The following is an 18253-nucleotide window of genomic DNA, read 5'->3' as shown; positions in this document are numbered from 1 at the left end:
ACAGGGGCTAATTCCAATACCAATATTCAGGGACCAATTAATGTCACCCCATTGTAAGTTATACCACCGAACGTGACAACAGCGTATGCTCCATATTTTTCGTATCAACAACAAGCGTTAACTACGACAGAGATACCAATAATGTCAGCCCTAAAAGATTCCAATGAAACCTTGATATTGAATTTGACGAAGAAAATGGAAGAAATTACTGTCAATATGGCCAAAGATAAGGAGAAGAGGCAAAAGCCTACCAATACTATGACCAATATATGGTGCAATAATTGTAAGGGCCACGGTCATTCTGTAACAGATTGCCCTTCACCCTCACAAATAATGGGTCAATATATATTTTACGGAGAAAAATACCTAACAGTAAATTGTTGGAATTGGCAAAGACAACAACAACAATTTAGTAATCAGACCATGATCCCACCAACCCAGTGGGACGTCAATCAAGTGCAAATGAAAAATACGTTTGGATGGAATGGAAATCGATTTAATCGACAAAATTGAGCATTCAATAACTTTCAAAGTTCCAATTTTAATCAGGGGTCTGCATCGAACCCCCAAAACTACAGTAAGGAGCAGCAGAGGTATCAGCAATATGCTCCACTGATGTCATCAAACTAAGTTTCCTCAGTACCAACGGGACAACCAAGATCATTTTCCAACCCTACATGGAACAAGCCTAGTAGGTATACACCGGTGGAGGTACCCAATATGCCTGATGGAGGTGCAAGAAGACCACTTTGTTGTTTCCATTATAGACAGATTGGTGATTATGCCAATGAATGTCTAAATCCCAGAGCCAGTGACAATTATGCACCAGTTTGTGGAAATTGTAAGCAGTCGGGGCATATGTATCAGTAATGTAATGTTCCATTCAATGTCAATAATCGGGATCAGCAGATCCAAAGCCAAGGAAAATTTGAGGAGATAAATTGAGGTCTTCAAGATTCTCTGATAAATCGGGTGGAATGTGTCCAAGCCGTTCTTATCCGAAGTGAACAAAAGAAAAAAAGACCAATTCAACATTTGGGTAATCCCGAAGCGAAAGACCAATTTGACCCAATTAAGAGACCATCCAATTCAGGTCCTGTTACGGGCTTTGTACCCAGTATGAGACCTGACTCGGTGGTACAATCCAATGAGGTCCCAATTACGGAGGCTTCAGTTCCGTTCCAAGCAGTTCTGATCTCTATGCAGTTCCAAGAAACGTCCTATCCGTTAAAAGATCCTCTCAAGGGTAGGAATTCCAAGGAAGTCTCGGCTGTTGTTCTAATTCCGAGTCCAGGGCGGAAGAATATCTTACCTCACAGAGTTAAACTCAAACCAATGAAAAGAAAGAGGGCATTGGAAATTATTCTAAATATGGAACCCTATGATATTTTGAAGGATTTGGATGTTATTCAGCCTTTAATTACAATGAAGTAACTTTTGGCTATAGCATCGAAATGTCGATCTACCTTGAATTCAGCGTTAATACGACAAAAATCTCATACTAAAGAAATTCATGAAGTTAGCTTAAATCCAGATCCGGGAGCACCAACAATCCATGTATCAATCGATGGCATTTTAATTCCAGGGGTACAAGTTGATGGTGGCTCCAGTGTGAATTTAATGAATGTGGATACAATGGAGGACTTGGATCTAAAACAATTGCTACCTACGACATTGGTATTGCGAATGGCAGATCATAGTCAAGTAAAGTCAATGGAAATCTTACGCAATATTGCCACTGTAATTGCGGGATTAACATACAAAATCAATTATATTGTATTTCGATTACAGAGTTCTACATTATCGTATCCCATTTTATTGGGTAGACCTTGGCTTTATCAAGCCAAAGCTAAGAACGATTGGGGCCGAGGCACATTGACAATTAGAAAAGTCCGGGACCAAAATGTTCTATAAATGTACTCGGTACAATATCATGGAGAATTTTAATTGCCAAAATCAGAATTTACATTGGACAGCGAGAGTCAATTGATTGAGGCAGATGACGATGCTATAGATTCACCACAATTTGGGGTAAGAAAAAATACTTCAACAGCAAAGGCAGGAGTCTACCAATATGAAAGTTCCAGCAAATATTTATTGCATCAGGAGAATGCGACTAACTCGAATCATGCTATTGCCAAATAGATGAACAATTCCGCAGTCAATAGAGTCAACACATTGGAACCAGATTTGGATGGTTTCCATATGTCAGATAATACAAGATATTCAGATCAGGAGAAGACAATTAAATCAGAGGTTGTTGAAGACCCTGTATGTCAATCTATTAACTTGGGCACCAACGAAATGCCACAGCTAATTAAAATATATGTCGGTATTATCAGTACAGAATTGGATGCTTAAAAATAGTTTTTCGTCCATCACAAATCTACCTTTGCGTGATTGTATGCGGATTTGAAAGGGATTCTAGTCAACATGTGTGAACACCAGATTATTCTGGATGAGGGAGTTATGCCAGTTCGTCAAAGACAACACGAGCTTAACCCAAAATATTTCCTTTAAGTGAAAGAAGAATTGGATAAACTTCTCGACATGGATTTTATTTATTTTGTACCGCATAGTGCATGGATGTTGCCAATTGTGAGGGTACGGAAGAAAAATGGGAAAATCAAGATATGTCAAGATTTTTGAAAGTTAAATGTCGCCACCAAAATAGATTACTTCTCATTACCTTTCACGGACAGTATGGGTAACATATTGTTATTATCACCACTAGGTAAAAGAATAGGAGTGGGGCACCAGTTAAAGTCATTTTGTGGTGTTGTTTTGGATTGGCTGGAGTGCCATTTTCTTATATTTTTTGTGTTTTCGAGAGTAGTAGTTCTAGTTAAGACATAACAGTGAGGAGCCAGTTACAAGAAAGAGAATGCATGGTGGAGACCCACAGGCTAGAACTATTCCGGACTCGCAGTTATTTAATTTTGGAACTGAAAAAAGTAAAGGATCGGTTGGTAATGGAACGAAAAAAAGGCCGAGTTATTGGCGCAAGAGAAATTGGTATTGAGTGACCAATACAAATGTGAAACGGAACGGTTAAGGGCTGAAATTGAGGCCTTGAATGCCGAGGTGACAAGATTGGCAGAGGATTTAGTCAATATTGGTCAAGCACAAGTATCGACGTTGCCAGTTTCCGAAGTTCCAGAAGAGATGAGTCACTTTCAGCGCCAGTTGGAATTGAGAGATGCCCAAATCCTGAAATTGGAAGCTCAAGTCCTTGAACTGGGCAAATACAATGAAGACCTTTCAGCTTAGTTGAGACAGGAACTGATGGAAGGATTGGAGGAGGATGAAGATTTGCAGTTGGAATCGAAATCGATGGAACCAATAACAGATACTGAGGCAATTGATTAATTAGATAGGCCAGAGGGATCGCAATTTTTGAGAGTTTTGTTAGATAATTTTTAGATAGGTATCAATTGAGTGTTTACGAAGACGCTGCACAGATAGGAGTGGGGCTATGTAGAATAGATATTAATTTGTTTTTTAAAGATATTGATAAAATATATTAATAGTCCATATAATAAGAAATTCAAGAAGACGGATGAGTGATTTAGTTATTAAAAGTGATTAATTATAGAATTACAGTTAGAATCTGGAAAATCAAGGGAAAGTATATAGGAGTTGTAGAAGTTAATTAAGGTGCCAGACTGTGAGAGTTGTGAGCCGGGATAAGCTTGATGCTATCTCTTTTTTTTTGTTTGTTATTTTCTTTGAATAAGAGGATTTAAAGTTTCTGAATATTGTGAAGTGAATTATGGAATGGAAATGTGATTGATATTATTTGAGAAGAAGAAAGATTGAATGTTGAAATGTGATTGTAGTTCAATAGAGAGAATGAATTTGTGTTTGTGTGAAACACTGTAATGTGAATGGGAGTTCTGTATGAAGAATTCCAGTGATTGGAATGAGGGTAATTGTGTGCTGAAAGCTGTGAAGGCACAGTATTACAGTTGGAGATTATGAAGGTGAATATATTGGTAGAAATAGCAATTATTGGTATGATTGAATTTCTGTAAAGAAGAGACCGATAAGGTAAAGGAGGAGATTATAGTTTCTTTGTGTATTCAGATATTGGAAATAGAGACGATGCATTCATGAGGTAATTGATTGTGTGACCGTAACATGAACGCTTAAGCAACTAGTCATTCCCCATGTTCGAATCTCCATATATGGGTTTATGCTGGGAGGTTTCTTCTGGAATAAGTAAAATGAGCAATCACATCCATATTTAGAAAAAATAAAAAAAATAAGATAGCAAAGATCAAATTCCTATCTTTACAACAAAGATCACTTTCAGCCACTATATATAGTGTTAAATTCCAAAGCCTTATTTATGATGTGGATTGAAATGAAAAAGACTTTATCAATCAATTTTAATATAAGTTTAAAGATAACATTAAAGATTTATTATTGATAGTATCAAAAGCTAATTCATTAGAATAATTTATTATTTAAGCTATTGCATGCAATAATTGATTCTTTGTAAGATGCTAAGAATAAAGATTTGATTGAAAAAATTTAAGTCAAATAATAGCATCAATTTCTAAATTTTTAGAACCTTATTTATCAAAGCCAAAACCTTTGCAAATTGATATGATACTCTTCAAACATCTTATTGAGTAAGAAAAGACTTAATATTTTCAAGAAGGTTTGTGTTTATATTATGGAGATTCTAAGCACATTGCTTAATATTATTTAAAGGAATAATATATTCACAAAATAAAGAGCATGGTTACCAAAGAAGACAATGCATTGAAAAACAAGTTTCTTTAGCTACAACAAGGACCATGCGACTAAAATCTTATGTAATACTTAATAAAAGTCTTATTCTCTTTTTAAATCCTTCATTCTATTTTATAATAGAAATTTGTTTATAATCAAAAAATCAAAAAGTCTTTACATTGTTAGGTTTAAGAGCCTCGATTTATTTTATAGATGAAGACTTTGTCAAAAATAATAAATATTTTTAGTTAAAAAAACCAAATTCATACATATATAAGTAATAAATAGTTATTTTTTGTCTTTTGGATATATTATCTATAAAATTATTTTTTTAGATGTAACAATTAATGATCATAATAGTTTAATAATATTTAATATTATTATATCTTCTTTCAATTTATATTTTAGAATTATCATGGCTAAAAAAATATAATCTTTAAATAGATTAGATTTCTTATAACCTTAATTTTTTTATATTTTAATTTAAAATTTTATTAATCAAGTAGAAATTTATGAATCTAGTACAATCAAACTCTTATAAATAGATGCAAGAGCTTTGATGTATACTACAAAAGAAGAGACATTTTTTGTTATATATGCCACATCTATTTTTGATGATAGAAAGACTATAAGCCGAATTCTAAATTAGTATCAAGAATATAAAGATATTCTTGAAAAAAATAATGTATTTATCTTTTCAAAGTATTCTTTATGTGATTTTTTAATTGGTCTTTAAGAAAGAATTCAATTATAAATTGGGCCAATCTAGAGCTTATTGCAAAATGAATTGGCAAAACTTAAAGAATTCATTGACAAGAATTTAGCTAAAAATTTCATATGCTATTTAAAATCTCTACCAAGAGCTCTTATCTTATTTATAAAGAAAACAAATGGATGACCATAGAAATATGTAGACTATCTTGAACTTAACAAAATCACTACAAAAAGTATGTATCTTTTATTTTTAATTTTAAAACTTTGTAATAAATTCAATCAAGCAAAAATCTATACTAAAATAGATCTATAAGGAATATAAAATTTAATACATATCAAGGAAAGAGATGAATAGAAGATTGTATTTTGATCAATTATTAGCATTTCAAATATAATGTCATGCCTTTTGAACTCACATATGCATCAGTTATTTCTTAATATCATATAAATGATGTCTTTTGAGAGTTTTTAGATGATTTTATTATTTATTACTTAGATAATATTTTAATTTACTTTAAGAATACAAAAAAGCATGAATTTCATATTTGTCATATATTACAAAATCTTAAAAATACAAGACTATGTGCCAAGATGAAAAAGTGTATATTTTATACTACTCAAGTTGACTTATGATACATCATTTCATATGTTGGCCTTATGATAGATCCTAAAAAAATCTAAACTATCATAAATTAGATAATTCTAAAAATAATAAAAAAATATAGAATATTTTTTAGAATTTTTTAATTACTACTAAATCTTTGTGAAGAATTTTTTCAAATTATGACTTCTCTAATATATGTGATATGTAAAGACAAACTAGAATAAAATAAAAAAAACTAAAGAATTTTTTGAAGCTTTAAAGATAACTTTTATTTTTGTGCCAATCTTATATTGCATCAATTTTTGTAAGATATTCTTCATGAAAATAGATATATTGGACTTTACTTTAAACTTAGTATTATTACAAATGGAAATAAATGACAAAATCTATGTAATAGCTTTCTATTCCAAAAATATTTTAATATCCAAATTCAACTACAAGATCTATAATAAAGAGCTTCTTGTAATTGTAGATTTATTATAAAAATAGCATCATTATCTAAAAGGTGCTTCTAGTTCAATCATTATATATATAAATCATAAGAATCTTAAATATTTTATATTAGCAATATATTTTAAATTATTGCCAAGCTTGTTGAAATATGTCTTCATCAAGATTTGATTTTAATATTATTTATTGATTAGATAAATAACAAGGTTTGTGAAATGTCTTTTTTAGATGTTCTTATCTTCCATGAAAAAATAGAGCTGTAGATTTTTATCAACAAAGAAAAATTATCTTGAAGCTAGAGCATTTTCATCTTTGAGCAATGAAATCAACATTAATTATTGATTCAACTTTTTTTGAAGTAAATTCAATTGAGTATGTTTTTTGAACTTCTTATTTATAATATTGAGAGAAATTCTTCTAAGTTTCATGATATTTCTAAGTTTTAATTTAAAAATAATCTATTCTATTTTAAGAAAAAATTACATATTATAGAGGGTGAAGTATGATCATGTATTCTTCAAATTTGTGACAACTTTTCAATAATAAGACATTTTGGATACAAAAAGACTTTAGAACTAATATCTAAAGATTTTTAGTGACTTCAAATGTAAAAGATAGTTAAAGACTTTGTACAATCATGTGATATTTTTTTAAGATCAAAAACTCCTCATCATCAATCTTTTAGACTTTTTCAGCCATTACCAATATGTAAACAAGCATAGTCTTCTATTTCTATGGATTTTATCACAATTCTTTCAATTTCATGTTCATATGATTCTATATTTATAATAATAGATTATTTCATCAAAGTATCATATTTTATACTATATACAAAATCTATCACAAATAAAAAAATACTTAAGTTTTTTTTTGACAAAAATTATTATTATCATGGATTATTAATAGATATTATATCAGATAGAAGAATTTAATTTGTATTAAGATTTTGAAGAACTCTTTTCAAGATTCTAAAGGTAGATATATAACTAATTTTGACTTTTCAGCTTAAAATTCATAGACAAATGAAGCAAAATAAAGCTCAAGAATGCCAAAAGATCAACATAAATGCCTATTATAAGGAATAATCTTAATTCCATATTGACAAAAATATATGGTTATTTTATCATAATTTCAAGAGTATTTTTCTTTATAATAAGTTAAATTATTATAAACTTACATTATTTCCTATTAATGAACAAATTAATCCAATTACATATTGATTATACCTACCAAAGTCTATGAAGATTCATTCTGTGTTTCACATGTCTCTCTTTGAACTATATAAGACAATAAATATCCTTAAAAGAAGAAAAATGTTACTTCTTCTAATAGAAATCAATAATAATAAAAAATTTAAGATAAAAAAAGTCTTGTAATTAAGGTGGCATTAAAATAGATTAAAATATCTTATTTATTAGCATAGATATAATATTAATAAATATACATAAAATCCAACTAAGAATCTTATAAATAGAATAAAAAATATAAAAGCTTTTTCATCAACATCTGTCAAAATGAAGATAAAGAGGAAAGCAATTTTTTGTTATAAAAGAAATGAAATTTAATAAAGATTGCATTCTATCTTCTATCCTTACTTGTGGTTTTCTTTTGTGTTACTAAAAATATAAACAACCAACAATCAATAAATTTAATTCAAAAACTATTATTTATGGAATTATCAAATGAAATATTGCAAATGTGATAACATTTAAGATGATGTAATAGAGATGAAGACCTTCAAAAATAACATATTTTTTTATTGAATAGATGGCAAGATATAATGCATTTGATATCATGATCTTAAAAGAGACTTTTGATATTTGGTGATATTATTGGAAGTAAGAATGACTTTTGATGGTGTTCTAAATATTTTATTTGAAAGAAGTTATGAAGGTCTTAATAATAATCAAATATTAGGATAGTCTTTATGCATTAATATGGAACACTATTGATGGCTTAGAAGACCTATCAACTACCTTTAAATAGAACAAAGATTAAAATATGTGGCAAATATGATTTAATGCATCTTGAACTTTCTTATCATATGATTTCTACTCCTTGTGGAACTTGTTCTTAAAAAAGAGGATAATGTCATAAACATCTATATTTAAATAATTACCTAAATAATATGAGTATATAGAAGTAAAAAAAAAAAAAAAAAATTAATAATATCTTATAGAGAAGCTTCTTAGAAGTTTTATAGACTTAGCTTTGAATTTATATATGTTTATAGTTGATTAATAGGTTAAAAATTTTGCCAACAAGATAGCCACATATCACATATATTGATAGCTTGTGGTACAAGTTAAACATGTGGAGCACATACAAGAAACTTATTTTGTAAGTTAAATACATACCATGTGAGTTGGACACATATTAGAGGTTCTATAGAGCATTGCTACTTATTTCCTTATTAGATAGTATATATAGAGGCAAGAGTCAAGCCTTCTTTAGTCTTGTTAATTCCTTTCTTGCTTCTAGTTTAGTTTCAAGGATCTTTAGTTTTTTATCTTTTGCAATAGTTATTCTAATTTCTTCTTGAATATACGTATTTTTTTATTTCCATTTTGTTATCAATTTTTGATACATATTCCACTTATTTATATATCTTCTTTGAGTTCTTATCCTTGACAAACTTTGATCAATTTCTATTTTGAAGGATCTACATCAATTTTTTTCGTGATTAAAAGCAATGCACTATATGATTCATTCTAACAACAAACAACTATAATAGAGGGGCAAAGGTAAGGTCCTATAAAGTTTGTTACAAGTAATACTTTGATACCAAGTTATGATTTATTAAGTATTTCCTAGATATGTTGTTCCAAGGATACTACAACAAACAATTTTGAGTCTCTAGAACAAGTTTTGATAAATAGTATTGCTTGGGATATTCAAAGTTGACCATTGCAAGTACCTTACTTTTTATTCTAAAAAAAGAAATGTGATTTTGTCTAGATTAAAATCAATTCTTTATTTATATTCTCTAATACTATTAGGGTGAGATTTTTATGTCATTTTTCTTTAGCCAACGGAGTAGATAAGCTCTTTCTACCTTACTACAAACAAAATCAATTAGCAAGTTCCAATATTTTTACCTTTGTATTCCCAACTTGCTTCTGATAAGACTAGATCATTAAAAGATGTACAACTTCATCCACAACCTAAAACTCTTTATTGTGATCTTTTCTCACTTCACTCTTTTTTAAAACACATGACTTCATTGAGTCTTCAATCGGATGCTTGCCAAACTTGAGCACAAGTTGCATCTATTGTAGGCCTCTATCTCTTCTTTTTAGTAAGATGGACCTTCAAAGTCATTAATTAATAGCCTTCTATGATCCAAATCGATGACTTTTTCTTACTACACTATCATCTTTAGACATGGTTTTTTGACTTTGATAGCTAGTCCTCAAACCTCCTAAGTATGCACTTTGTAATTAAAGACCAATATAAAAAAAATCAGTTTTTTCAACATTCATACAAATTCAAGACTTTAGATTGGAAACAAAATGAGAGCTTGACTTTAAAATTGGAATAATGAAAAAAATAAGTTAGATGGTACTCAAATTAAAACCAACCAAATACCTAAGTATAAAGAACCAAGAGAAAAATCTTTAATCCCATTGAATGGACTTCTAGGTACATCCTCTTAGGGTCCTTGATCTCTTAAGTTACCCTTGAAATTTTGAATATGTAAAATATTTAAAATAGATCTAATTATGTCACATTATCATATAATTTTAAAATACATATACATGGTTTTGGAAGGAAAATCTTATTTTATTATAAATATCTTTTTTTCAGATAATATGTAATATTTAGGAAATTTTGTCAAATTATATGTAATGTATCTTGATTGTTTATACTTCAATCAATTTAAAATTACAATTAAATATATAAATAAACTATCATCACCTCTACTATTACATTTATCAGTTTTGGTCTTTCTAAGGTGATGAGCCTAAGTGTTAAAAGTTTACATATTAAATAGCTTTACATTATAAAATCCAAAATAATTAAATTCAAGACAATGTAAACTAGTAAGCAGTCACAATTTATAATGGAATGCAATTTAATATATGAACTGATTTGTTGTCCTTCAAATTTAAGTCATAAATTTAATGTAAGTTCTGTTTTTCCATTGTACGGCATATGAACCACATCTGTTCTCAATTCATGGTAATTAAAGTAATAAACAAAAATCTACTAATATTACAGGCACCACACGCAGGCACAGAGGGTCCATGAGCGAAAACACAAATACTGGGGTTCAGACTTATCTGTGATGGTGTGAAATTTTCCAACTCAACACGATTCCGGCTTAGATTCTAAACATTTGACTCATCAAATTTGAATTTTTCGCAACTTCAGAAACAGCGAGGCTAGAATGTCAGAATATGTCCGTAGAAAACAATAAAAAAATGGCTCAAGGAAAACCTTAAGTAAAATAAAATGAAATAAAAAGAAAAGAGAAACTACCAAGGAAATAAAAATGGGAATGTACATCTGCCGTCCAGAGCTTGGGATTGCGAAGGTCGGCTGGTCAGAATTAGATGTTCTTAGTGAACATTGCTAGCAGTGACATCTAGTCATCAAACAAAACTGCCTCCATTAGCAGGTCTTCATGCTCGTCTAAGATGTTTTCCTCGCCCAGGAGGTAGTTTTCTAGCACTGAATCCACCATTTTGTGACCTGCTGCTGGATACTCTGAACCTGCTCTAGAATCATCTTTCCAATTCTCACGAATCAGAACCAACTTGTCGAGATTGTCTGTACCTAGATGGCGGCGGTGTATCTCTGTGATCACCCCCACAATACTAAATATCCTTTCTGTTTCAACTTGAGACCCTACGATCCCCAAAATCTGCCTTGCAAGAAAACCAACGTTTGGAAACTGAACCTCCCTGTCCTTCCACCATGCCAATGGGTTCTCACATTCCTTGGAATCAATACGTAGCCTCCTAAATAAAGACAGCTCTGCTTTCAAATGACCGACTATTGCCTCATCATGTGAGGCTGATGATCCAAACAAGGAATTCTCATCAAAGAAATCCTTAGAAGTGGGGCTCAGTGCTGAAACGTTTTCCACACTGGACGGATTCAATTGCTTAAAAACAGTTACCAAACAGGGAAGAAGGGCCCGGTTGTCAACCTCAGCCACAACCGCCAAAGCCATATCCCTGCCCACATAATCTTTCAGCAGACTGAGCCCCTTGTAACGTGGATCCAACATTAACGCCAGCATGTTGTGCGAATGCTTGGCTGAATAATCAAGCGTAAAATTAAGGGAAAGTGATAGAGTACTCATCACCTCTTGCACCAACCGAACCTGTAGAACTTCCAGTTCGGACTCAAAATGTGGATCTAATTTTGGGTCGGGCAAGCTCCTGTTGATCGTTTCCTTATGCAGTTGTAAATACAAACTAAGCGCAGCAGCTATGGCATCAGATAACAACCAGTAACCTTTACTCCGGTTCATAACACATTGTTGAAGCACAGGATTAAGAGCAACAGTGACAGCCTTTGCAATAGCCCACGTCTCCACGCTAGGAACATCGAAGAACATGCCGTCGCTCTGGGAAGCGGAACACAACTGTAATACAGGCTGGTAATCCAAAGCCTCCTGACAAAGAATCACTTTAGAAGCGAACCTTCCCTTTACAGGTGCTCTTAACTTGCGAGGCCGAAGACCAACATCAGCACAGGCTTTCATCCATTCAAGCCTTCTCTTCGCTGACCTAGAGGTCGAAGAAATACTCCTTCTCAAAGAGGATATAGCCGCTTCAATGCTAACTGCCCTCAAACCATCACATGCCTTCTCGTCAGTCGTAGTGTTTTCACATGCTTTAGACAGCACGTTTCCAAAGCAAGTCCCTGTGTATGGCTCAGATAACTGGAGCGGAGAACATACTACCTTCTTTGAAAGTGCCTCGGCGAGTGAAGTGAGCCTTGAATCATCGTCTTTTACCACAAAGGCAATGATCTTGTCCATCAAGTTAAAGGAACTTAGGAGATCTTTCACTTCCATGACAAGCTCTTCTCCGGCGATAACAGACGCCTCCAACACACCTATAGTTACATGGCAGGTCTCCCATGACTCGTTGATGAAATGAACTACCGTAGCGATGCTGTTGACGCCTCTTCGTGACATCCACAGATCAAAAGTTACCGTAGCAGACACACAACCACGTAATGAAGGCAAGATATTCTTCTCTATAATTTGAGAAACCACACGAGGAATGACTTCATCAGTTAATTGACGGCTAGAGGGAAAACTCACACGGCCAAATTGCCTGTTCATGACCAACTTTTTCAACCAGACATTCTCAACCACAGACATGGGATGGCAACCTTTTGCCACATACAGAACCAGATCCTCCAGAAGTCTTTCCTGCGCCGGGTCGAATTTCTTGTTGGAATTTTGATTGTACAAAATATCGGATATTATAGAAGGCAAAGGATCATTCTTCATCCTCCTTGAATGTTGGAATTCTGCCCGTGTAGTAGCATTTGACATGCGCGTTGCCTTGTACTTGGTAAAAATATCCCCATGTTCTTGTGCTACATGTTTTTTCATAGACGTTGTCCCGTGCTGTTTGTTGTAAGTTACAACACCCTTCCTCACTCGCGTAGCACTATTTGGTCGGTGCTCTTGTTGAGCAGGATGGCAAATAGCACAACGCATTTGCTGAGGACGTGCAGAGTCGGGTTCAGAATTATCGTTCACAACATAAAAGGCCCATGTTGCAGAAGCTCGTCCATGCGGGGCCCAAAAGTTTTGATTGGCACGAAGTTGAGAAAATTGAGCGTTCCAAACTACATCGTCCTCCGATGGAAGTATTTCTTGCGGTGTCTCGACGAGTGCAAGTGAACCTGTTCCATCATCATCCACACCCACAATACAATCGTAGTCAGTTTCTGAGAGTCCAAATATATGTGAATCCACTCTTGCAAGCTGTAACAATTTGCAATATCAAATATTTCAAAGAGGAGGCAACGTGTGTTCCAATTACACTCCTCGACTTCAACAGTGTTTACCAGACCAAATGCTAATATCATAAACTGACAAAGTTTGTAAAAAGTAGTGAGATGAACACTAGTGAACCGAAACAGGGTAGCTGTTCAGAAAAGCAATTTAAAACTTGAGGCTCAAATTTATCGCTCATGAATGAGTCATTGCAGGAAGGATTCTAAACTGCAAACCGCATCCAAGTGCGTAGAAGCACGGGAATGCCGATCTATTAGAAAAAAGAGAGTTTAAAAAAATGCATGAATGCATACTTTGCTGATTATCAAGCATCAGTAGCTGGGAACCAAGAAATGACGGCTCTATGCTACCCTCCCCTCGAGAGACTTTTCGAGAAACTTGATATTCTCCACGATCTGACCGTTTTCTTGTTCGTACAATCGAACCAAATGATGATCGTTCTTTAATAATATTGATCTCGTCTTCTAGGATTACAGGAGCCCCTGTATCACAAGAGAAACGTCAATGACTTGTACTCAAGTTACCGCACATGAATATGGTACACAAACACTCAAAAATATCTCAAGCCTGGACCTCATCTAACAGAAATATATATATATATATATATATATATACTTTTTTTCTTTTTTTTTTCTTTTTTTTTTTGGTTATGTGAAGATTAGGAGGATTAAACAATGCGGAAGGTCTGAAGCACAAACGCTGTTCCTTCATCCTTACATTAACATTAAAACCGAATGGTTCTAGAACCACGCTGAAAAGAGAGCCTACATCACCCTCGCAAAGATAACATATAGTCCACTAAAACAAACTACATGAATTGCATGAGTGAATTAGCAGGGGAAAATATGAGCCTCGCATACCTATTTCACCGATTCGGTCCCTATCATCCCAATGCCACAGCGCATTATAAACCTCCTGCGAAAAATCGCCTGGAAGATGGAAATTACGCCGTTCATCATAAGTCATTTCCCAATAGGATATCTGATCCTGCACCATGTTACTTTCGAAGTCTTTGATCCTTTTAAACTCAACACTCAAGCACGCCCACTTCTCACTACAATCTAAAGCACTGCGTAGCACAAGTTGACCCAAACAGTAACTTTCTATGGAATGCCACTTCTCCTGTTCACTAATGTGGTCTTCCAGAGGGTGGTCACCCACCGTCTCTGCGTATTCCTTCATCGCAGATACCAACACAAGCATCTCCAATACATCCCAAGGGCCCTCCTTGTAATGTTTATCAACTTGCCCTTTGCTTGTTTCAATCCCATCTATCCGCGTATCCTCGTCAAATCCCATATGATCCTCCTCCCCTTCCATCACCCCAGATTCTTGATGCTCGGCACCAATGCCTCCCCTGGTCTCCTCCAGCATCATCGCATCATGAACAGAATTTTCAACATGATCATCATCACGCTCGAACTGTTCGTGTCTGCCATTGCCAAGCTCTTGAACTTCATGCATCTTGTCACTCCTCACGTCCATCTCCAGCTCTTCAGTCGTCCCAATGACGTCCACCAGTCCCCCGCTGAGGTGATCATTTGTTATCGCCTCCGCATCAACCCCATTCTCCATCAGCTGCTGCAATGATCCAAAAATCGCGATGAACCCCAACACCCAACCTTCCCCACATAACTTCATCCTCGCCACTCTTTCCTCCTCTCCCCAACAAACGAGAACCCATGCTCCCCATACCCGCCATCTTCTCAAACACTAAACCCTAAACCTCACCAACCCAACTACACTCAAACTTTTCAACTCTCAACCCTCAATCCTCCCTTCCCTCTCTCCCTCCGAAAAATCGATCCGACCTTTGATCACGATCTTAGTTCACCACCATTTCAGAAACTCCAGAGGAAGAAAACAATATCAATACAGTAAGAACAGGAACACGGAGAACAAAATAAAAAATCAAAAATAAAAATAACAAACACATCCCCCCCCCCAATACAGCGTGTGAATGCAGCGATTCTCACGAAGATTAATAAACCCTGACTCCATCAACAAATGCGAGAAGAATTGGGAAATTGGCTCTGAGCTTGCGATGATGCCCCAGAGTTAGAAAATTGTTCCTACAGCGCAGATAAAACGTAGGAATGATACCTGGGTGGGAATGATCGACGTTGACAAACGCCCCTCAGGGGAGACAATGGATATACAGAAAAAAGTGAGGAGTTGGTCAATTGCTTCCCCGGGTATCAGCAATCCTGGCAGAGTCGGGTTGAGTTGGTGTTGCGGGATGATGCTACGGAATTGTAGAGAGAAATAGGAGGGGATCGATGAGGACAGCTGAGAGACCTCAACCGCAACCGAGGACCGGCCGCTCCATCACCAGCAATACCCACAGCAGCTCCAACCGCGACAACTGCAACCGCAGCCAAGCGAAGCCATCGCTCGCCCGCCTTTTTCTCTTCAGTTCCCTTTTCACACCTGAGAGCAGCTCTTACTCCTTTTCACACTTGGCTATTCCTCGTTTCCCTTTTCACACGTCGGAACAGCGTGAGTTTCTTTTCACACATGGCCGTTCCTTTATGAGACTTTTCACATCTGGGTGTGGCTTGGATTCCATTTTGCACGTGCATCTGAGGAGAACGAAGATCCTTCTCTTTGTGGGTAATGTTTGTCGATTCAAAATTATTCATTTACAATAATAGGTTTTACTTATTTATTTGTTTGTTTGGTTGTTTTTTCAATGAGAAATTTCGTTCATGAATTTGACTTTGTGACCACAATATGCCATTACTTTGATCAAGATAGAAATGTGTTTGGTGATCCTCATGCATTGAAGAACAATAATAATCATAGTAATTTTTTAAATAAAAACTCAATGTTTCATTTTTGATATCTATCAAATTCTAAATAATTAATATCTTTCTGATTTTAAATTCAAACATGTTTAGTCTTGATAATATAAATTTAAATTGAATTTTCTATTATTCAAAGTAAAGCACTTAAATCTATACATTGCTTGTTATCATTTAGAGTAATAGTTAATGCCTTGGGACTCTGGAAAGTAACAAAGGAGAAGCAAAATATTATTTAATATACAGCAATGCATCAATTCAGTAATTTAATGGTCCCAGCGACTGTCATTGGATTCAAATCCACATCCTATTGGAATATGGTCAAAATCATTGTAATTGTTCAGCCAAACCATCACATTAACATTCACATTTTCTTTCTAACCTATTTTATTATCTACATCATGGCAATGCAAAATCATAAAAATCAAGAAGATGAGATTATATATACATATATATATATATATATATATACATACATATATAGTATTATATTGACCCATTGAATTCGCAAGGGAATGAACTTTGTTTTGCTACACTTGTTTTGGGAGAATCTTGGCCACCTTCTCATTACCAAATCACTTCGTTGTGTACAATATTTTGCATTAAAGAATCTTGATTGTATTTTAGGGGAGAGCATTGTAAAATGGTAATATATGTTTTTTACATAGTGAAAGAACATATGTTTTTAGTGATTTTGGTATAATATTTTTAGTTATTTTACCAAATGGACATAATTCTATCATATTACAAACATACTAGCAGAAACTCGTGTCATAGGGCACAAAAACAAATTGTCACAAAATAAGGCAACACGTGTGATAAGAGCAACATCTGATTTTACACTATGAAAGGGCAACACTGAAAAATATTTTGACACAAAATAAGGGCAACATACAATGAGAAAGGGCAACACAAATTTTTACATTGTGAAAGAACTATATCCCCTTTTTTACATTATGAAAGAGTGAGTTAGAATAATACAATTTTTGCTTTAGGCCCTATCAAGAAATAGATACTTAATTAGTACTGTGCTTCATCCTTGCACGAATCTATTCATCTAAAGTACGAAAGTCCGTTCTGCACAGCCTGTTGTGCGACCACTGTCCATGGGCAACAGGCAGTTGCAGGGCTGTGCAAAATCCAGATTGATATAAAATTTGTCAATTTCAAATGAAACGTCATCAGTTTAGAAGGCTGTGTGTTGGTGGTTGAAGGATTAATCCACCTTTGACAGGTTTCAAGTTTCACTTGTGTCTTTGATATGGCTATCTTTTATGAGTTTTGTTTATATTTTGACCCCTCCTTGGTACTTGCACTTTGTCCTAGTCCCTTTGGTCTAAGTTTCAAAGTTCTTGGGTGGGCAGGCAGGGGCAAGGGGCAGGTATATTAGAAAATATATATATATATATAATTGCCAAATATCTACACATGGATGAAGAAAGACTTTTACCATGGTACAAGCTACGTACTTAATCCAATGTGGCTTGCTTTGAGTGCTATACATGAAAGGGCAAGGTACTTTTTTACTCTGTTAAAGAACTTTTTTTAAAAAAATTTAGCAGTTTTGACATAATTTTTAATTTTATTTCTAGACAACATTTCTATTATATTATAGATACATAATTTTCTCTTGATTTGTTTATTTCCTGTTTTTTTTTACATATGGCATTCTAGAAATATATTTTATGAGATTGACATTTTGCAATATATTTGTAATTAACATAATATAATGTATTATTTTAATAATGCTACTCTAAATTGTGTGTGTTTTTGTTTGATCAACGTTGGTTTTGAAATTGATCTTAAGATTTTTGCTGTGAGAGCTGTAAATAATTCATAAACCCGCAAAATTTGCACTGTGAAGTCGACTTGATACATACTACCTCAAATCAACACCAATGCACGATAGAATTTGATTTGTTTATTTTAATAATATTTTGCAAAAATAGT

At 33.8% G+C, this 18253-nt stretch overlaps 1 protein-coding gene across 2 annotated transcripts; it reads right to left on the bottom strand.

The window, feature by feature from the left end:
* Nucleotides 1-10954: 10954 nt before the first annotated feature.
* LOC112274515 (putative AC transposase) lies at nucleotides 10955-15865 on the bottom strand. Of its 2 annotated transcripts, XM_024504128.3 has the most exons (4): nucleotides 15603-15865; nucleotides 14360-15080; nucleotides 13793-13981; nucleotides 10955-13384 (listed from the first exon to the last, which is right to left on the bottom strand). In XM_024504128.3, exons 2-4 carry the CDS (start codon nucleotides 15072-15074, stop codon nucleotides 11097-11099), a joined length of 3192 nt encoding a protein of 1063 aa, XP_024359896.3. In that variant the 5' UTR covers nucleotides 15075-15080; nucleotides 15603-15865; the 3' UTR covers nucleotides 10955-11096. The 2 variants fall into 2 exon arrangements, with proteins under 2 accessions (XP_024359896.3, XP_090101922.1); XM_090245796.1 differs by lacking the exon at nucleotides 15603-15865 and having other exon boundaries at nucleotides 14360-15596.
* Nucleotides 15866-18253: the final 2388 nt, after the last annotated feature.

The sequence above is a fragment of the Physcomitrium patens genome, chromosome 21 (genome assembly GCF_059467195.1).
Source record: "Physcomitrium patens ecotype Gransden chromosome 21, ASM5946719v1, whole genome shotgun sequence".
NCBI classification, from domain to species: Eukaryota; Viridiplantae; Streptophyta; class Bryopsida; order Funariales; family Funariaceae; genus Physcomitrium; species Physcomitrium patens.
Note: the sequence above shows the minus strand (reverse complement) of the source record. Positions and strands in the feature narration are given on the sequence as shown.

What these genes read in the sequence shown, in the direction of transcription:
- LOC112274515 (XM_090245796.1), bottom strand. Translation starts at nt 15,140, where the DNA reads ATGAAGTTATGTGGGGAAGGTTGGGTGTTGGGGTTCATCGCGATTTTT. An exon ending in GGACCGAATCGGTGAAATAG is followed by an intron (nt 13,982 to 14,359) that starts GTATGCGAGGCT and finishes CTTGTGATACAG; the next exon opens with GGGCTCCTGTAATCCTAGAA. An exon ending in GATGCTTGATAATCAGCAAA is followed by an intron (nt 13,385 to 13,792) that starts GTATGCATTCAT and finishes ATGATGGAACAG; the next exon opens with GTTCACTTGCACTCGTCGAG.